The sequence below is a fragment of the Bubalus bubalis genome, chromosome 2, assembly GCF_019923935.1.
Source record: "Bubalus bubalis isolate 160015118507 breed Murrah chromosome 2, NDDB_SH_1, whole genome shotgun sequence".
Taxonomy (NCBI): domain Eukaryota; kingdom Metazoa; phylum Chordata; class Mammalia; order Artiodactyla; family Bovidae; genus Bubalus; species Bubalus bubalis.
The window spans coordinates 28,802,466-28,825,280 of record NC_059158.1 but is presented as its reverse complement, the minus strand read 5'-3'; the positions used below and the strand labels follow the sequence as shown (position 1 = coordinate 28,825,280).

Here is a 22,815-nt window from a genome sequence, read left to right as displayed (position 1 = left end):
TGTGCATAGTTTTGGTTTTCATTTTAAAAATTATAGCAATCTAAGCCAATGGGAATTTGCTCTATGTTTCAGGGAACTCTAACAGGGGCTCTGTGTCAACCTAGAGGGGTGGGATGGGGAGGGAGATGGGAGGGAGGTTCGAGAGGGAGGGGACATATGTATACCTATGGCTGATTCATGTTGATGTTTGACAGAAAACAACAAAATTCTGTAAAGCAATTATCCTTCAATTAAAAATAAATTATTTTTAATAAATAAAAAAATTTATAGCAACATATACATACTGTCCTACACATTTTTTCACACCTTATTTTAGTGTTCTTTTTATTTCAGTTTTTCAAGTTGTTCATTCTTTTAAACACTCACAGTATTCCATTGTTTAAATGCATCATAAAGTATTTAACCAGTACTCCACTAGATATCATATAGGCTCTCACAAATAGTGCTACAGTGAGCAAGCTCACATTTATATAAATAATTCTATGGATATGCAAGTACATCTATTCAGTGAATTCCTAAGAATGCGTTATAGGATCAAAAGATATTTGCATTTGTAATTTTGGGAGATTATTGGAAGATTGCTCTTTACAGTAGTTTTAAATTTACAGTTTTATCAGTGATGGAGATAAGAAGTATCGATACTTCCCTCTATACACTAGTCCAAAACGGGTACTATCAATTTATTTATTTTTTTAAAATTAAATTTATTTATTTTAATTAAAGGCTAATTATTTTGCTACTTTGGAAAAAAATGAACTCCATCTTTTATGAAAGAGATTAAGTATATTCTTGGGAAAATCTCATGAGCTTTTTTGTCTATTCACTTTGTACTGGTGGGGTAATTTTTGACATATCTCTCATTCATCTGTAAGTGCTCATTATATACAAGGAAAACAGGTTGTATGTTTCTGATATGAGCTGTGAAGCCTCTCCACCCCGTCTCTGGTTTGTCTGTTTGCTATTACGACTTTTTTGTTTGGTTGCTTATTTGATCAGGTCTATATCATGCAGAACTTTTTTATATTGATATAATCCTATTTCTCATATATTTTATTCCATAGCTTTTAGTTTTTATTATAATACTTTGAAAGTCCTTTTTTTAATTCTAAGATTATAAAATATTTCTCCTACCTTATCTTCTAATTACTTTGTGGATCTATACTTTAAATCTTTGATCCATCTGGAGGTTTTTTGTTGTTGGATATATGATATAGATATAATTTTATTTGCTTTTTCGGCCCAGATGGCCAGCCAGTTGTCCCAACATCTTTTATTGATAATTCATTTCCCCCTACTGTTATGATAAGCAAGTTTTATCTTACATTAAATCTCCTTATACAAATGTAGTTTTTAATAGACTGATGACTTTTTTCCCCCAAGAATGCTATGTCTCCATTACCACCACATAGCTGTTTTCGTTTCTATGGTGTGTACTGTGTTAAAGCCAATAAGGCAGAACACAGAGAACCCAGACAGACAGAGGTCTTTACAGTTTAATATTAACTCTGTGGCAACTGCTTTCTTTTGCATAAGCCACAGAATCCTGGTTTGGGAGAAGCTGTAGAGTTCCTTCCCACATAACGCTTTCCTTTCACCTTAGGACAGTAATTCTCAAACCTGGCTAGAGAGGCGGTCGGGAGCTTTCAGAAAATGCAGATGCCCTGGCTCCAGAGATTAAATGATATAGGATGAAACCCTGATGTGTGTATGTGTGAGTGTGTGTGTGTATGTGTGTTTGTGTGCACTTGTATATACACCTATTAAACAGACCCCCTGGTTGTGGGAATAGCAAGGGTTGAAAAACAATGGCTTCACTGATACAATGATATACTCAGTGTTTTTTTTTTATTTCATTCTTTCTAGCAATTCTCTTTTGCTCTAGTTTTTCATTTAGATTCTTTGTAAAGGGTACTTCTCAAGACTGTTATAATTTGCCAATAAAATATTTGAAAGCTTTTCCATTTAAGAAATGTTTACTAAGTACCTATTATGAATCAGATACTGTACTAAGTACAGGGCATGGAATGGGGAATAAAACTATCACTTTGAAAACAAAGTATTGGTATTGAAACAAAATCATCATTAAATAGAGAAACTACCACCTTATAAGACCCTTATCTATAACCCAGGTTGTATGATATATAGTGTTACAGAATGCACTCCTATTAGAATCTTTTTGGATGCCTATAACAGATACATTAAGCCTGTTCTTCAGCTTTAGGATTTACTGCAGCTTGATGTTATAAGATAACTTATTTAATATAATATCTTATCTAGATTTGAAAATACTCTCAAATTTGCTTTCCAATAGATACTTCTTGGAATAATCCCAGAGATAGATTTGAATGTATTATTTTCCATACATGTAACTAAAATTGAAATCACAGATATGTGAGTAGAATTTAACACATACGAATTATTGCGTCCATTGAATACTACTGAGTATTACAGTAAGAAGTTAAACCTAAATAGTTTCTAAGGCAATGCAGTTAGTGATGTTTGGTGAGAATTATCCAGTGAATAATAATGTAGAAGTATCTTTAGTACAAACTAGTTTTATATATTTATTGATAGTTGTCTAAAATATATTTACCTCTAAAATACAGTAATTGTAAAGGAAGAAAAAAATCCTTAATGACTGGATGAAAGGTTGAAATCAGATGTGTTCATTTCTATTTTAAACTACATTTAGATGCGAAGGAAAAGAATATATGTACACATGTGGCTGATTTCATGTTTGTTGTACAGGAGAAACTGACACAACACTGTAAAGCAACTATACTCCAATTTTTAAAAATCTTTGAAAAAGATGCATTTAGATCTACTTCAGGTAAAATAATGGGGAAACCCAGAATGTCAGGAAAATGAGCAATTCACTTTCTTCATAAAACATTTTTCCATTAACTGCCCATTTCTGGGCTGCATCAATAATTGCCATTTACATTTTTCCTAATATTTACCCTTCAGTTTTTTTTTTCCTTTTTGCCTTACAGTGTGAAAAATGAATGCCCTGAAACCAGGGAGCAAATTCTCTCTTTATGTTCTTCCCGTATTCTGTAACTTTGCTTGTACCAACTTTTGGAGAGAGATCCTCAACATGGGTTGTCAACTGCTACTGTTCCTGCTGAAAAATCGAAAACCCTGAGTGGTTTCCCCTTTTTTGGAAGGGGAGGATGGCACTCCTTGGCCTAGAGAGCCTAAAGCCTTGCACTGAGAATACTCTAAGCTCTCTTACTATCCCCATGTAATCTACTTCTAAAATAGTAATTCTTGCAATGGCATGAAATAACAATGGAGGTGTTCGCCAAAGTTACTGTGTTGCTTCGGTGGTGTAAAAAAGTGGGGGTGGGCTAGCACTGGTTTGTCAGGTGGCACAATGCATTGAAATAAAGGAAGAGATTAAATCCACTTTGGAAAACAGCCACCATGGGGCAGCCCACCTCGTCATGCCCAGAAATGAGGCAACAGCAGCCATGTTTGCTGTATGGGTTATAGCCCTTCAGGGATCACTGTCACCCCAGGTTACTGCACCTACTTGTTCACATGGGTACTTTGTCCCCCCACAGAGACAGAGACGCTTGTAGATTTTTATTGTTACCAATCAGTTGAATCCCCCAACGTCTTATTCACATGCTTTTCTGCTCCCCCCATTTCATTTTTCTTAAACCTGTTGACTCTATGATGCCTGTGGTACAGGATTGAACTATAGATTTGTCATTGTTCCTGAATATCGTGTGGCTTTTAATTCACGGACCCATGTAGTCATTCATTCTTGGGTTTTCACACCCACAGCTTTGTGGCACAGTCTACACCTTTTAACTACACATCAGAGTGTCTTCACTTGCCACTTCTTTTGATGTAGGACCCCTGTACATCCAGTAACAATGTTACTTCACAAGCAGGAGAAAGCAGTAAACAGAGCTAAGGGAAGAAAGTGCAAATGTAAATAGCAGCTGTTCCATCCAAAGTGTTTTTAAAACTTCTCCACGGTGAGAGCTTTGCATAAAATGACCCAGATCCCCAAGAATCAGGTTTTAGCATAAAATTTAAGAGGCATGCTGCCATTCCCCTGTATGCACTGTTTCACTCCTCCTTCTATTGCACAAACAGTAGAGGAAAAAAATGTACATATATCCATATATATGTGTGTGTATATCTATAATAGTCTCTTAAATTTTTATTTAAATATCAATTTCTGTGTGAATATCGCAATATGAAGATGTATCAATTTAAATAACTCAACTTGCTCTACAAGGATGAAGTTATAAAAGGTGTTTGTGTTAGTTGCAAAATACTTCTGAGTCCTAAGGTCACATGAGTTTGTTCTCTGGTCAGGTGCTATAGCCATTCTTTGCTGGGTCAAGCTTTAAGATTTTTTACCTCACATTTGAAATTTCTTGAATTATCTCCCTTCTGTCATTTTCTTAGCAAAAGTCATCATCCTACATGGCATTACAATGTCCTTTTTTTTTAAGATTTTTTTTAATGTGGGCCATTTTTAAAGTCTTTATTGAATTTGTTGCAATATTGCTGCTTTTGCATTTGGTTTTTTGGTCACGAGGCATGTGGGATCCTAGATCCCCCACCAGGGATCGAACTTGCACCCCTTGCATTGGAAAACAAGGTCTTAACCACTGGACCTCCAGGGACATCCCTACAATGCCCTTCTTTAAAAAAACCTTTGTGCCTTCTGTCAAATAAGCACACATTTTCTTTCCTAATTGGTTAGGGTGATCAACTCCTATGATAAGCACTTTTAAAATATTACTCATACCTTGCAGCTTTATCCAAAAGTGTGACCCTCCAATAATTAGCACTTCCCAGGCTAGTCAATATAGAGACCTTTTTTATCCATTTTGTCATCTTTCTATTTTGAATGGAGGAAAAATGATGTTTTCTACCACATGAATATAAAAGTCTTAACTTAAGACCTGCCACTGCTTTGAAACAGACTAAGGGGAAAATTATGACTGGATCATTCACAAAGCATTATCTGATCTAGCATTTGACCACATTATCATATTTTTATATTAGACTCTTCCAAGGCCTAGAACAGGGCTTTTCAGGTTTGGGGAATGAAAAAAATTGTTAAAGACTCAGGGAATGAATGAAAAGGATGAATTGCAACATTCATGTCTCATAGTAGCATAAATAAAATTTAAACACACTTGTATAAATGGAAGTCTGATTTTGATGTATGGTTAATATTTGTACACATTGAAACTTCAAATCAGGGTATTAACTAATATCTGCACAGTGACAGTGGAGCTTTCCATAGGCTAAGTGTGCCTTTCTGTGAAATAAACAAGAGCAGGAACCCTACCAATTTCCATTAGCTCTGTGGGCGTAAATCACATAACTAAACCATCATTAAAGAACCCTTCGTCTTGTTCCTTTTTCTTCTTAAGACAGATAAGGAAAAACCTTTGAGATAGAAGCTTTTAGGGAAAAAAATCCCACAAACAAATATTGAACATTATTATTTACATTTTTGCAACTAAAGATCCTAAGGGAAAAAAATGTGTCTAAGAAAAATTTAAGGGAAAAGTACTCTCAGGATTATATTTTTTCAGCTCTATACTATCCTAAAATGTTTTCCTGTTTTCTGTTGTTGATAATTTTGGGGTCATTTTTATAAATATGAGCTTCCCAATCTGAAAGATTAATATTTCACTTTTTTTCTGGAGGGAAAAAAATAGTATCTTTACTAAGGGATGTTTCATTGAAATTAGTTAGCCTATTATGTGTATTTATCTATAAGCTTTTCCTCCTTCTCTGTAGTAATATTAATCGTTTTTATTTCTTCCTGGTATTGATTTATTGACTACTCTTTATTCTATGAATATAAAACAGAATCAAATACATTGCTTTGGCCAATCACCAAACGAGTGACATGAGGTTTGACACATCAAATCTGACTATTTTTTAATTTCTTCATGGCAAAATTTGATTGACTGTTTGGTCACCTTTCCATGAGTACCACCTTCTTCTCCTCTGAAAATCTTTTATCTCTAATAGTCACTTGATACTTGTAATACAATATGACAGCATTCATTATATACAATATTAGAATAATGTTAATGAACATGTACAGATTATAGATAATGCTTATATAGATGCCATATAATTTATGAAGTGCTACTAAGGTGTTTTCTGGGTTTATTGTTGCTGTGACTACTATCACTGATATGATTGTCATCTTCCCAGAAACAGGGACAATCTTTGGAGTCTTTTTATACCCCCTTTACTCCTGCCTAGCATTGCACCTTGAGCAAAATAGATGCTTAGTACATATGTAGCAAGACCTTGCTTTTTTAAAGTTTTAATGGTCAAGTAAGAATTGGCTTGATTGAGTTTTTAAAATACTGTTGTTTTCCAAACTGACAGCCGTGGCCAAATCTTACTTTGCCGATAAGTCATTTTACCCTTTGTCTTAAAAGTTTGCTCAGGGTTTAGATTATATGAAAGAACAAACATTATTCATCATTATACTGTACTTTAAAATATTATTATTTCTAATAATGTACTGAAGAAGCACTGTACATAGTGCTAAAAGGCACTGAGGCTCCCCATAAAGCCTGACAGCGCTAGTTCTGTAATTCTGCAGTATGCTTTCTTTAGCAACATAATGTTATGAAATTGACATAATTCGATTATTTGCCTTTCCAAAGTGTTCCAACTTCTTTGAAAAATTATGTGGACCCTTTGTCAATGTTTTGATAGGTCTCATGGAAAAGGCAGTGAAGTGAAAGTGAAAGTTGTTCAATCGTGTCTCTTTGCGACCCCATGGAATTCCATGGAATTCTCCAGGCCAGAATACTGGAGTGGATAGCCTTTCCCTTCTCCAGGGGATCTTCCCAACCCAGGGATCAAACCCAGGTCCCCCGCATTGCAGGCGGATTCTTTACCAGCTGAGCCACAAGGAAGCTATTATGGAAGCCACAAGGGAAGATATCATGGAAAAGATATCTGAATATTTCAGTGACATTGAGAATAGGTTATAGGTTGAGCAGCAACAAAATGACATGCCCATAGAGCTTTGTGCCCAGGGCGCTAAAATGTAGGATCTCTAATGTCCGTCTGGTCTAATGGTCAGCCTTGCGGGGAGTCAGAACTGCTTGACGGTGGTTCCGGTTTTCCTCCTACAATTTTCCACATACCCCTGCCTGGTAAGTAACTTCTGTTTCTTCACCACCCACCCCCCCAAAGCTCCTTTCCTCTTGGATTGTTTACAATGAATAGGAAAAATGATCCATTTGACCCACAGCCAGGAATGAGGCTTGAGGAAAGAGAAGGTGTTCCTCTTGTTGAGTGTGGACATCAGTGAGAAACTGACTTTTATTGTCTGCCAACAGGGGAGGCATTACACTTGGCTCGAGATTTTGGCTACACTTGTGAAACAGAGTTTCCAGCAAAAGCAGTAGGAGAACATCTTGCCAGACAACATATGGAACAGAAAGAACAGACAGCAAGAAAAAAGATGATCCTAGCCACCAAGTAAGCAGAATGGGGAAGCCTCTGTGTGCTTCATCCTGTTTTTTCATTTTCTTTGAATGAGGGAAAACAGTCTAGAAAACACCCATTCTCTAAAACAAGAGGGTCTCCCACACCAGCAGCTAGATGTATTAAACAAGGACCTCCTCAACATGGTACCCGTAGCAAGATTTGCCAATTGTATTAGTGATGGAGCTACCATTGACCCTGATGAAAGTTCTTAGAAGACCTCTTCAGAATAACGGGAACTCTTAGGAGAAAAATGTGTTTAGAAGATGTAAGTTCCAGGCAGATATGGCAGTTAGTTGGTATTAAACATGTAATTTGGTCTAAGCCACTCACTGTGCCATAGTAAATGAGGATAAAGATCTGAGACATTAGAAGTGTTCAGGGAGTGTGACAAAAATTGAGGACCCAGATACATGAGAGGTAACAGGGAGACCTCTGGGATCCAGGATTGGCGTCAGTGCCCTCATTTTTTTCCTGTATGTGATTAAGCAAATGATCACTGTACTGTCCCAGCTTTCTTGTGATATTGTCAAAAAGAAAAAGAATGTACGAGAACTTATGCAAATTGTAAAAAGCTCAATTAAAATATGAATTAAGATAATGAGAGAAATGATGCAGAAAGGAGGAAGCTTGCATAAGATGATTCCATATTCCCTCAAACTTGAAAACTTTTTGATAATTAAAGGAAGAACTACCATTTACTGTGTGAAAACCCAGTAGAAGTACTGCTTAAGTACTTAAGTACTGCTCAAGTCACATTCAGATTTTTAGACCAAAATCTTTCAAGTGGTAGCTAATTCTTGTTCTCTTCTCTTTACTAAAATAAGTTATTGCTACATATAGACTGTTAATAGTCTTGTTTAATTTCCTAACTCTATGTTCAGATTTTAGAACTAATAGTTCCAGCTGATTAACTTATCATTTATAAATTAGTTTCTTTTTTATTTTCTTTTTTTAAATTGTTTTATTTTATAACTTTACAATATTGTATTGGTTTTGCCATATATCAACATGAATCCGCCACAGGTATACACGTTTTCCCCATCCTGAACCCTCCTCCCTCCTCCCTCCCCGTAACATCCCTCTGGGTCGTCCTAGTGTAAGCCAGAAAGAAAAACACCAATACAGTATACTAACACATATATATGGAATTTAGAAAGATAGTATAAATTAGTTTCTTATTTGGGGGAAACTTCTAAAGAGAAAGTATATGCTAGATAGCGTTGGAAACATTGTTTCAAAAAATGATCTTATGATATGTTGGCTAAAATGTAAATGGTCTCAAAATGCATAAAACAAAAACTAAATATTCCTCCTTCTACCCCATCCAATGAAAGATAGGTCTTTTTTAAAATGTAAGGTTTTATATGGGATACCCAACAGGCTTGCCCAAGAAATGCAGACCCCTCATTTGGTGTTTGTGCTGCTCATGGCTGTCACTGCTTGGGTTTCAGATATATTTACTCATTGCTTTTCTGAGAGGACTAGATAGCTCTCTCATCTTGCCCCCAGAGAGAAGGGAAACATAAGGTAGGGCAAAAGAAAAGACAAAACAAGGAGATAAAGGGGAAAGGAATAGCAGAAAGAGAATGAAGACCAAGAGTTAGAGAAAGAACGTTGTGAGGGATGTAGCATTTGGACTTAAAATTTTGAGATGAGCTTTGTGGCGGGGAAGTTCCTGATACTTGTTAGTGAAAAGACCTAAACCTCGATTTTTTTGTGCTGTTATCTCCCTGGGCATCTTCACTTCTGCCTTGTTTCTACTCTTTCCCTCTTCCAACAGTTTTGGACTCAGAGGGGACTTTATCCACCATATTTCAGATTTTCCAGAAGGAACTCAACGTTGCTACAAAAAACCCTGAATGAATTTTGTGGCCAACCCAACACATGTCATTTGTTCATTTCTATCCTTTCTATCTATAATCTCAGGAGACTATAACAATTTGTTACAGATTAAGAGAAACCTATAGTGCTAGAAGTTAGGTCCCATCTTCTAGGTGTTCCCAAAGCATTGTAACTGGCAGGATTTTACAGATTTCCCAATATGTATAGCCATGTGATAACCTCTGAATGATACTATTATCCCCCAATACTAATTACCCAAAGTAAAACACCTTCATATTTTATACCTCAAAATCACTTCATTGTGGTTTTATCATGCATATTCCAAGAATTTCACTCCCTGATCCAGAGAAATCCTTCTTGTCCTCCTTCTTCCAGAAATGTCTTTATAACTGTCCACCCCTACCATCCACAACAGTGCTACCATTCCAAACACAAGTTCCATTTTCTTAAGAATTCCCATCACTCTGAGTGTTTGGAAGCCAGTTCATTCAAATGGATGCTGAGATTTTATTTTCATAGAAGTAAACATTAGAAGAAGTTAGGAGAAGTAAGGGAAGCATCAGTACTTTCATATTTGTCAAAGTTATACAGAGACATCTGTCTTATAGTAGTGGATTCAATAAGGAGTAGTATTTCCCTGTTACCTGGGATCTAAATAGTATATATTATTTTAGGTAATATTTTGAACTTTGATTTCAAAAAATATTTCAAGAACATGTAGTTCTCTTTGATCCCTCTGCCCATAGCTGGACATTAGCAGACCATTAAATGTTAAGCAAGAATTGAATTCACTAATTCAAATTACCTTATTTTATACAAGAGTAGATAGGCTATAAACATCTAGAAATTAAGAAACAGACAAAATAATTTGTCTTTGTGGTTATATATATCCATTCCATCTTTTTTTAGACCTTATGAAGAATTGAAGAACCAGAGACTATGCAGTCATAGCAAATGTACTAAATACAAGTAGTCATTAATATAAGTAGGTGAAGTAAGGAGAGTTTTGGAATTAATGCCTTTCTGGAACATATTAGTACATCCAACATGTGTTCTGAGTAGTTTCTCATTTTTCCAGCAGTAAAGTACTGGCTGTTTTCAAATAAAATGTTCAAAGTTGAAATGAAGTAGTCTATATGGATATTCATTACATTCTGATTAGTTCACCTTTGTTCACAAGACTGTGACAGCTGTATCCAAAATATATACAAAATTCAAAATTCTTTAGATGAGAGACCCAGTTACTGATCTGCCTTGGCACATTGAGCTGCATATTTTTTTTTAACCTCTATGAATAACAGATTCTGTTCTTTTTAATTATATTGCCAAATATACAATTGTACGAAGGGCTTGTTAAATGCCCTTAGCCTCCTAACTCCTCATAGTTCCCAGGGCTTTGTTGATTAACCAAATATTTTGATTAATTAGACAGTTATTTAAAGAGAGGAATAGAAATGAGTTAGACAGTTTTGGGAATCGAAAAATGTACCCGACAAAACATTTATTTGATTTATGAAAAACATGAGTAAACCTCTTCATTGAATTTAGAATTCAGTATGATTAACACTAATCTGTGTTAGGGTAAAGCTAGGGAGTTTTAATTGATAGCGTAACATTGATGGTCAAAGGAAAAACAGAACTTTAAATTCAGACATCAGCTAAAAAGTTATGTCCTTAAGGACAATGACGTAAGTGATAAAGTTAGAATTTATGATTCATCAAAGATCATCTTGTGCATTACATAATTCATAATGTGACATTTTGCTTAAAAAATAAGAATATTTCTTACTGTAGCTTCATAAATAACAATTTAAATAAGAATGAAATCAAGCATAAAAATAATAACTCAGTAACTGTCGTAAGATATAATAATTGCCTAAAGGAAACCTACAAAGTTGTCATCTGTTTTTAAGTCTGGAGGCTCTCCTAAGTCAGTGAGTTAAGAAGAAGAATCAAACATCAAGGTTGAAATTCTGAAACTTCTCTGGATACAGCTTCATGTGTGATGTACTTGAATTGCTTAGCATAAGCTAAATTTTTCCGTACTTGCTTTTTCCTCATTTCTTCCTCAGCTTTAACTTTATTGTAACTTGTTCTATTGTTTAAACAGTACGGCAGTTGATTTGCCAACTTATAAATTAGTTTATTCAATTATCAAAAATATTCAAATATCCTAATACAAGAACTAAAGCAATGTTTTAACCTCCATTTAAATTTTTTGATATATTTAAATGATCATCTTATAGTACTTGAGACATAGTTGCCATTGTGAACCTCACCTGTATTTTTTTTATGTTTCTTTTTAATAAGAGAATAATTGCTTTACAATATTATGTTATTTTCTGCCAAACATTAAGATGAATCAGCCATATGCATGCATATGTCCCCTCCCTCTTGAACGTCCTTCTCACCTCCCACCCATTCCCACCCCTCTAGGTTGTCACAGAGTGCTGGGTTTGAACTGCCTGCATCATTATAGCAAATTCCAACTGGCTGTCTATTTAACATATATTAATGGATATGTTTCAGTGTTATTCTGTCAATTCGTCCCTCCTCACCTGTATGTTGTAGATGGAACTTCGGAGGTTGTTTTGTGAAATTTTATCAAGCCTTCTTTTAAAAGAGAAAACAAACTTTTGGAAAGATATCATGCAATGAAATTAAAACCCTGTTTAAAGAGTTCAACCTTAATTTTGAGTCTTTCATTTTAGACAAATTTGTAAAGAATTTCAAGACCTCTTGAGCCAAGATAGATCACCGCTGGGATCCTCCAGACCCACTCCAATTCTAGACCTTGACATTCAGAGACACTTAACACATTTCAGGTAAGACTGGTTTTCCAATTTGGTTGGATTCCCCTTTTTAAAAAAACTGTTTCTTTTGTATTGGGGGATAGCTGATTAATAATGTTGGGATAGTTTCAGGTGCACAGTGAAGGGACTCAGCCATGCGTATACATGTATCTATTCTCCCCTAAATCCCCTCTCATCCAAGCTGCTGCATAACACTGAGCCGAGTTCCATGTGCTATACAACAGGTCCTTGTTAGTTATCCATTTTAAATATAGCAGTGTGTACATGTCCATCCCAAATTCCCTAACTATCCCTTCCCCTCCCCTCTGTTGACTCTCTTTTCAATTGTTAGAACAGTCTTTACTAACCTAGGCATGTTTGTAGTCCTGCCACAGTTCCATTTAGAGATAACATATATATTTATATGATGTTGCCTGAATTTTTTGAAATTCCAAGCATCTGAGATCAAATTGTAAAGATAAATAAAGCATAAAGCACTTTGGATTAGAAAATTTATATTTTTGTGTGACTTCCAAGAGTTTGTGACTTTGAGAGTGAGCACTATTATTTCAAACAATAACACTTTCAGATTAGGATACTGAAATCCTTTAAGCAGTTCTTTATCTTGATTAGATAAATTGTTGAATGGACAGATGAATTTAGTAGGCTATCATAGACTGATTTTTCCAGGACTATGTTAATGATTTCTCTGCAGTTAGAAATTGTACACCTCAGTTAATGGTTCTTAAGCTAGACCACAAAAACATATTTTAAAGAACCCAGGATTATTGAAAGCATATCTTTAATTTTCTGAGATACTTTGAAAGAAAACAGACTATTTTTCCTGATTAATTTATACCCTGAATGCAATGTGAAAAAGATTGTGATAATTTTTCAGGTGACTTCCAATTGTAAAACTCTAGAATTCTAATGCCAACATGGTATTTCTCACCAATTAAAATACTTATCCTGTTTTTTTATTACTATCATTTAGTTTTTTAAAAAAACAATGGAAGTTTTTGATACCTCTCAATGACTATAATGCCTTTGAAGATGATATTCCATTATATAAAGTAGTGAGTATTTAAGTAAATTGGAATTTTATATGCAAGTCCAGTTCAGTTCAGTTCAGTTGCTCAGTCTTGTCCAATTCTTTGTGACCCCATGAAATTGCAGCACACCAGGCCTCCCTGTCCATCACCAACTCCCGGAGTTCACCCAAACTCATGTCCATCGAGTTGGTGATGCCATCCAACCATCTCATCCTCTGTTGTCACCTTCTTCTCCTGCCCCCAATCCCTCTCAGCATCAGAGTCTTTTCCAATGAGTCAACTCTTCGCATGAGGTGGCCAAAGTATTGGAGTTTCAGCTTTAGCATCAGTCCTTCCAAAGAACACCCAGGACTGATCTCCTTGAGAATGGACTGGTTGGATCTCCTTGCAGTCCAAGGGACTCTCAAGAGTCTTCTCCAACACCACAGTTCAAAAGCATCAATTCTTTGGCACTCAGCTTTCTTCACACTCCAACTTTCACATCCATACATGACCACTGGAAAAACCATAGCAATTTAGAGATTGTCAAAAAAGAATATTTAAGTTTTCATGCATCACAATGCTCCTCAAGATGTAACAGATACATCTCTGAAAACTAAACTTAGAATTTATCTTCTAAAAATGAATCAAATGTAGTATATGTTCCCAGGACTTTTTTCCTACCATTCAATTGGATTAGTGAAGGTGAATGTGCTAAAATTGGAGAAAGTATAGTGCCCAGAGGTAAGAGCAAAAGGTTTTGGAGTCAAGAGAACTTGTCTTCAAATCCAGACCCCTAGTACATTTGATCTGGGTTATCTAGGATAATGTATGTATTCTTCTCAAGCTTATCTTTCTCTAGCTTTAGATGGAATAAGAACCCCTCCATTATATAGTGGCAGTGGGCTAAAATGAGAAAGTGAACATACAGTAAGCATTTGATAAATAATACACTGTTTACTGCACCACTGATCCAAGTTTAAAGGTTTCTACTATCATATCTGTACAAATATTTTCCATATTTTTATTGGTGTACATAATAAAAAGATAATTTCAACAGAAGTTCAGTTCAAAACTTAATAATTTTTATACAAGTTTAATTATGGATTTAAGGAACTTTGTTGAGTTACGAATTTACGCTAAGAAGGAATTCACTGTTCAAATACAGAGAACTGGGGCTCTCTGTCATGTCTATTAGGTCATTTCCAATCACAGATGTTGCAGCTTTTATTGGACAGTGGTCTGTTCTTTATCAGGCTCAAAACAGACTACACATCAATGTGTAAATTGAATATCAGCAACCATTTTTTTGTTCAGCATAGGCACAATCTACTGATTTGTTAATAATTTTTAGTCACTGCCAGCTTAATGTCTCAGGACTCTTTAGAGAAAATGTTCATTGCTACACTTGGGGTGAATGTTTTCTAGTGTGTTTTATATGCTATTTGGTTCCTACCCATGCAGAATATGATAACAATCTAGCCTAGAATTACCCAGAGAAACTAATCTGATGTTTCCCGAAGAAGAGCTAAATGTATGGTAAATTACCCCCTCCTTATTCTCAGTTTAAAGAAAAAAGGGAGAGATTACATTTGGGGTATAAAACTCTCGAGAGGATGTATGGCTGCAGATTCTCAATCACAGCAATTTGAAATGTATAACCATGTCTTAAAACATTCAACATTACCTGGTATATCTACTTATAAAAGTATCACGTATAAAATTTTGGTGGTGTTATTTATATGCTGAGTAATTAGCCATCAGAAAGTTTTAACTCTCATTTACTATACTTTTTTAATGTTTGTCAGATTTTTTCATTTATTTTGCTTTAACTACATCCCAGATTATTTATTTAGATGAAATCTTCTGGATTTCATAATGGCAGATAGTATGACACTAGAAATCACTTAACCAAAATTTAGCCTATAGCAAATTTCCTAAATTATATCATTTTTAAAAATGTGGTTAAAAAAAAAACCACACAACACAAAATTTACCATCCTAATGATTTCTAATTCAGTAGTATTCAGTATAGTCACATTTTTAGGCAAACAATCTCCAAGACTTTTTCATTTTGCAAATCTGAAACCCTGTAATCATTAAACAACAAATTTCCCCTTCCTCCCAACCCCTGACAACCACCATTCTACTTTCTGTCTCTATGAATTTGACTAAATACTTTGTATAAGTAAATTGGTAAGTATTTGTCTTTTTGTGACTGGCTTATTCCACTTTGCATAATATCCTCAAGGTTCATGTATGTTGTAGCACATGTTAAATTTCCTTCCCTTTAAGACTAAACGGTATTCTTCTGTATGCATAAACCACATTTTGTTTATCCATTCAGCCATTAGTGGATACTTGGGTTTCTTCCACTTATTGGCTATTGTGAATAGTGCTACTCTGAACATGCATGTGCAAATATGTCTTGGAGAGCCTGCTTTCAATTTTTTTATATATATGTCCCCAGTAGTAAAATCACTATGGCATATGGTAGTTCTATTTTTAATTTTTGAGAAAATGTCATATTGTTTTCTAATGTGGGTGTACCATTTTACATTCCCACCCAGAGTGCACCGGGCCCCCACTTGTTATTTACCATTGTGGTTTGATTTGGGGGCTGGGTGGTAGTTACCCTAGTGAGTGTGAAGTGATATTTCATTGAAGTTTTGATTTGTATTTCCTTAATGATTATGATGTTAAACATCTTTTAATATGCTTGTTGGCTATTTCTGTGATATCTTTGGAAAGATATTTATTTACATCCTTTGCCATTTGTAAACATGATTGCTTTTTGTTGTTCAGTTGTTGTTCTTTATGAATCTGTATATAAACCCTGTATTAGACATATGATTTGTATTTTCTCCCACTCTGTAGGTTGCCTCTTTATTCTGTGGTATTCTTTGATGTACAGAAGTTTTGGATGTAGTTCAATTTGCCTATTTTTACTTTGGTTGCCTGTGATTTTGGTGTCATATCCAGGGAATCCTTGCCATTTCCAGTGTCATGAAGCTTTCTCCCTAGTAGGTTTGCTTCTAAGAGTTTTATAGTTTTAGGCCTTATGTTTAGGTCTTTGATCCATTTTGAATTAATTTTTGTATACAGTATAAGATGTGTCCAACTTCACTTTTTTGCATGTCTTAAAGAATTTTCTTTTAAACAAAGGGTTTAAACATGGTTGACATTTCCAATTAAAATCCAAATTTAAGTTTCCTGCTGTAAACTGAATTTAAATGTGTGTTTTTTGGTTTTTACTATGCATTTATTAAAAGTAGCCTCAATAAAATATCTTAATAGGACTGTAAAGTCCAGCTTGTTGACTGTAGCTCTTAAATGTGGCTTCATAGTGGAATTTCTCTTGAAGCTTTTTAAAAATCTTGAAACCTGATGTACATTCTTAAAGATCTGATTTAATAGGTCAGGTCTCAGATTGGAGTCAGGCATCTGTATAATTTGCAAAATCTGAAGTTGATTTTCATAGTTAGACAGCTTGAAAGAGCCACAGTCCTAGGATATTCCTAGGCTATTAGCTTTTATTCCCTTAGAAGAAAAAATAATTCTAATTCATTTTTAAAGTGACTGAGGATCATGTAAAGTTCTATCTTGTACACTAGTGAATTAAAGGAATTCTACATCTGTTATCTTACTAATAATCTGGGTAGCAATGTGTTAGTGTAGAGGGTATCTATTTCATAATTTCCTGGTAGTGGTAACTTTGACAGAAGCATCAGCTCAAGAGAAAAATGACTTAGAAAGGAAGTATATTACATCTGACATTGAAAGCAGTCCATTGGGAGAGACTGATTTCCATTGTTTTTGCTGAGTGCTGGCTCGGAATGAGTGCTGGCTTGGAAAGAACTAAGGAGACAGTGTAATTAGACAGGCATAGAGACAACTCTGGTAGCATCAAGTTGTGCTACACTATTTTATTTGATCAAAATCTCCTTCCCAATGTGAACTTCTCGAATTACACCTTCCAGGGTGGCTGCTTTGATATCTGGAGAACTCTGGCTTACTCTCAGCAGATTGAATATGTCCAGGTAGAGCTAGGAAATGAACTGGCCTTGTGAAGCCCAAATAACTACTTCCAGTTTTCTGTGGTAGCTGACATATCAGGGTGCTCTGGGAAACTGGGCAGAGCAGTGACCCTTCTGCTGATTGACTCACAGCCTGGGATGCTGCTTGTTTCTATCAAAATGACAGGAGGCAAGTTTATTCGTTATTTGTAATTTACTGAGTGCCATCCAAAGTGTATATTGCTTTAGAGAACATAGCAGACACCACACACCTACGGGAAAGGGGAAGACGATTGATAAAAATCTGCAGACGTCCCTACAGACACCATTCAGATAGAAACCAAAACCCTGATTTTCTGAAATGATAGGGATTCCCTTCCTGGAGAGCTCAAGAAATTAATAGCTTTGCCCTTCTTTGTTCTTATGTTCTCATAATATCCTTGAATCTGAAGTCAAGTGAAAGCGCAGCAAACATAAAGGGAGGAAGTTAGACTGTTTCTAATGGGATTCTCCAGGGAAGAACACTGGAGTGGGTTTGCCATTTCCTTCTCCAGGGGATCTTCCTGACCCAGGGATCGAACCTGGGTCTCCCACATTGCTGGCAGACTCTTTACTGACTGAGCCACCAGGAAAGCCCTTTCTAATACTTAGTTTAGAGAAAACAGCCTATCAGAAAAATAAGGACATTTTCTTTCTCAACACCCACCTTGGGAGCCTATTTTATTTTTTCTTGCATTTTTCCACGCTAATGGCAGGTGGTACAAAGATGGCTAAAGAATTGTCCCATCTTTAAGAACTTCTAACGTGGAAGACAATTACATACAAAGATTTAAAATACAAGAGAGAGGGAGCTTATAATAGAGGGTTAAACAGAGTGCAGGTAGTTACCTGGGGTAATTCGGAAAGGATTTCTTCCTTTTTTTTTTTTTTTTTTTTTACTGTAAATACTTTTATAGTTGAAGTGCAGTTGAGTTACAATCATGTTAGTTTCAGGTGTACAGCACAGTGATTCAATTATATATACATATATGTCCTTTTTCAGATTCTTTTCCCTTATAAGTTATTACAAAATATTGAGAATAGTTCCCTGTGCTAACAACAGGTACTTGAAGGATTTCCTCTTTAGATCCACAGTACTTAGCACTAGTAAATGAATGAATGTGTGTGCTCTGTTGTGTCCAAATCTTTTATGACCCTATGGACTGTAGCCCGCCAGGCTCCTCTGTCCTTGGGATTCTCCAGGCAAGAATACTGGAGTGGGTTGCCATTTCTTTCTCTAGGGGATCTTCCCGACCCAGGGATTGAACCCGTGTCTCCTGCATTGCAGGCAAATTCTTTACTGCTTGAGCCACTGGGGAAGCTCCTAGCACTAGTATGTGCCCAATAAATATTTTACTAAATGTAGATTATGATACTAACTCTGTTAGGTCTTGTATGTATTCTCCCTTGGTTCCTTCCCAGGGCCATAGTATTTTAATTGAACCATAGGCTGGGGAAGTGAAATGATCAATGTACTTAAATTCTTCTGTTTGAGTCATAAAGTGTACTGACATCACATCTTCTTAGAAATAGACTCTCCTACAAATCCCATAATACTTGGAAATAAGAAATGCCTAGGCTTCCTAGATATCTGTGTTTGCTGGTGATTAAATTTTCATCATTGATTCTCAGTGTTGGAAGGCCCCTCAAGTTGCCCACTCTCCTTCAACATTTGGATCGTCCCTCCAACATCCCTGTCAAGTTGTCACCCATTCCAGGCTGAAAACCTTCCCATGATAGGCGGCTCTTTTCTTGCCTCGGCATCCCTTCTAGCTCTGACAGCTCTATTAGAAATGCCTTCCTTCCACTGAGGCAACATCTGTCTTCCTAACATTCCACTCCTTAGGGGCCCTACAGAGTCAGTTTAATCCTGTTTCCCTTCCAGTTTCTAAAGGCAGCTCTCATGTCTCTCTGAGTTTTCTCTTTCTGGGCTATTCATCTTCCTTTTCTTTGTGTTCCACACATAACATGCACTCCAGTCAACTTGACTAGTGCTTTCTGAGTGCTCTGGCTTGGCGACACGTGGAAGATAGGATATGTGTCTCTACTAAATGTGAGCACGTTTAGTCTTCCTCTCCAAGGTGCCTAAGATATATACTGTTTTTGTTGTTTGCTTTTATTTTTTAAATTTTCTCGGGATGGAAAAATGGTGGGGAAGGTAATCAGGAGGGGCTATTTTATTAATCTTGTGAAAGCATTTTTATTGGCAGAAGAGAAGTAATTTCAATTTAAATTTCAATTAAATCTCCAACCTCCAATCCCCAAAGAAAAACATCATAAAATAAATTACATGACTAAGCTTGGATTTAAGAAATAGAATCATTAGGCCTCCTTGAGGATGTTTTGCCAGTTCAAGGCGACTTCGAAGACCATTTTATTTAAGAATATCAGAAATAATAGGCCTGAATTGTAAAGGAAAAAAAATCTTATGCTTTGCAAACTTAAACTCCTTTTTGTAAGGTTGAAATTAAACTTTAAAACTTAAACTCAAAAAATGTACTTACATTCACAACTGCAAAGAAAAACATACGTGTAAGTGGTCAAGTCTTATTCACTACTTAAGTTAAAAAGGATAGTCTGTATTTACATAAGAGAAAAAAACCCATTTCCCTTGAAGTAAAACTTTCAATAGAAGGAAATAGAGACTAAAAAATAAAACAGACAACTGTTTTCCTTAGCAGACAAGTGAAACCATGATGCCTTTCTTGTGTGAATCTACATTAAATTACTTACCTTCATTTAATGTTAAGCAGGAAATTAAAGTGTAAATCAGTTGCCAATATTTATTATACTTCATAAGGTGGCGGTGGTTTAGTCACTCAGTCGTGTCCAACTCCTGCAACCCCATGGACTGTAGCCTGCCGGGCTCCTCTGTCCGTGGGAATTCCCAAGCAATCGCACTAGAGTGGGTTGCCATTTCCTCCTCCAAGGGACCTTCCTGACCAAGGATCGAACCAGGTCTCCTTCATTGCAGGCAGACTCTTTACTGACTGAGCCACTAGGGAAGCCCACTTCCCAAGGTGCATGACCCCAAATCAAATGCTGCAAGAGATCCGAACATTCAACCATCTATTGCAGGTCATTTGATAACATTTTAGTGGAGTTTTAGGTTCAGCATATAGCAGACTAGTGTTGTGATAGTTTCAGATGAACAGCAATGAACATACATATACATGTATCCATTTCCCCCTAAATTCCCCTCCCATCCAGACCACTGGCATTTTTAAAATAAGGCCCCTGGGTGATTTTTGCATGTATCCAGGATTGAGAACCAGCACCCAAAGGAACCACAGAACATTTGTGAGTGCTGACAGGCCTTGCTAATGAGTGGACTATAAGGATTCCTCACTACCAGAGAACCATACACCTTAATTATGCACCTCAATCAACCTCCATTTTAAAAGCCCTTGGGCCTATGGGATAATATAATTTATGTAGACAATAAGCACAATCAGCCAGTTCCCTTTTTCTCTGCTTCCTCTGCCAGTTAGGCTACAAAGGATAGATGTCATCAAGCAGCTCTGGGTGCAAAGGCCCCAGCTGCTTTTCTCAGGCTGAGGTCTCTCTCCATGACCTATATTCAGGAGACATGAAGCATCTTCCCCTCATGGTTCTGAAAAGAACTAAGGTTTTACAGAGAAGCCCCACAATCCTTTGCTGGTGTTCTCCAGTGGCTGTTTCCCAGCCTCCTGCCCTCATGGCTTTTCTCACGAGTGGAAGGAGGCATTTTTCCAGCTGCTACCTAAAACTGTAGTGAGGAGTACAGACTGAGCCTCAGGCTACAGTTGGACCCAAACCTGCAGTCCCTGAATAATCCAGGAGAGAAAGAAAAGAAGACTTATCTTCCCTTTAAATCTTGCTACCTGCATGTCTCCCGGAGGCCAGAAAGCAGAACTGAGGTTGGTGACAGTGGCATCCGTATGCTATGCAGGACATCAAAGATACATGAGAGCAAGCACACGCTGGAATGATGCAACATAACAAAATAATAGGAGCAGCCCAAACTATTTCAACCTTTACAGACACCAAAACTTTTCCAGATAGAAAGTTAAAATTTGATAAAATAAAATCAGGTTTTGCTCTAATTATCTAAATGATAATTTTCTTTCTTTCTTTTTGTTTTTGTTTGGCCGTGTGGTTTATGGGATCTTAGTTCCTGGACCAGGGATCAAACCTGTGCCCCCTGCAGTAGAAGCACAGAGTCCTAACCCCTGGACCACCAGGGAAGTCCCAGAATATTTCCTCTTGAATTTCAGTCTTCTAGTTTGTAGCATAATAGTATCTACTACACCCAGCTTTTTGTTTCCCAAAAGAAAGCCAAAAAAATCTGTCCTTGGTTGTTGGACACAACTGAGGCAGTCTTCAGTGGCACATAGTAATGAGACTTTCATTTTCCTTCTAATCCTGTTAAATTAGTGTTTGCTTGTTGTTGTTGTTATTGTTCAGTTGTTTAGTTTTGTCTGACTCTTTGTGACCCAATGGACTGCAGCACCCCAGGCTCCTCTGTCCTTCACTGTCTCGCAGTTTGCTTAAATTCATGTCCATTGAGTCAATGATGCTATTTAACCATCTCATTCTCTGCCACTCCCTTCTCCTTTTGCCTTCAATCTTTCCCAGTATCAGGGTCCTTTCCAGTGAGTTGGCTCTCTACATCAGGTGGCCACAGAATTAGAGCTTCAGCTACAGCATCAGTCCTTCCAATGAATATTCAGGGTTGAGTTCCTTTAGGACTGACAGCTTTGATCTCCTTGCCTTCCAAGGGACTCTCAAGAGTTTTCACCAGCACCACAGTTTGAAAGCATCAATTCTTTGGCACTCAGCCTTCTTTATGGTCCAGCTATCACATTGTACATGGTTACTGGAAGAACTATAGCTTTGACTATATGGACCTTTGTCAGCAAAATGATGTCTCTGCTTTTTGATATGCTGTCTAGGTTTGTCATAACTTTCCTTCCAAGGAAAGTAAGTAACAAATGTCCTTTCCTTCCATGCGTCTTTTAATTTCATAGCTGCAGTCACTGTGCATAGTGATCTTGGAGCCCAAGAAAATAAAATCTCTCACTGCTTCCACTTTTTCCCCTTCTATTTGCTATGAAGTGATGGGACCAAATGCCATGATTTAGTTTTTTAATGTTGAGTTTTAAGCCAGCTTTTTCACTCTCCTCTTTTACTTTCATCAAGAAGCTCTTTAGTTCCTCTTCAATTTCTGCCATTAGAGAATGTTTACTTAGTAGGTAGAAAGGATATGTTGGACCTCAGGCCCAACTTTTTTTTAAATTCAAGTACAGTTGACTTATAGTACTATGTTAGTTTCAGGTATATAGCACAGTGATTCAGTATGTTTAGACTTTTTAAAATGTTATTATAAGATAATGACTATAATTCCCTGTGCTATACAGTGTATCCTTATTGCTTATCTATTATACATAATAATTGGATCTCTTAATCCTATAACCCTAACCTGCCCCTCTCCCCTTCCCTCTGCCCTCTGGTAACCACTAGTTTGTTTTCTATATCTGTGAGTCTGTTTTTGTATTGTTATAGTCATTTATTTGTATTATTTCATACAGTATTTGTCTTTTTCTGACT

The 22,815-nt window shown here is 36.4% G+C and overlaps 1 protein-coding gene across 1 annotated transcript in view; it reads left to right on the top strand.

Annotated features, from left to right (window-relative positions):
• Positions 1-22,815, top strand: part of TFAP2D (transcription factor AP-2 delta) — a 59,048-nt gene that overhangs the window by 24,606 nt on the left and 11,627 nt on the right. The window contains exons 5-6 of the mRNA XM_006056751.4: positions 7,356-7,497; positions 12,060-12,173. Coding sequence (XP_006056813.2) covers positions 7,356-7,497; positions 12,060-12,173 — 256 coding nt within the window. The remainder of the gene's footprint in view (positions 1-7,355; positions 7,498-12,059; positions 12,174-22,815) is intronic.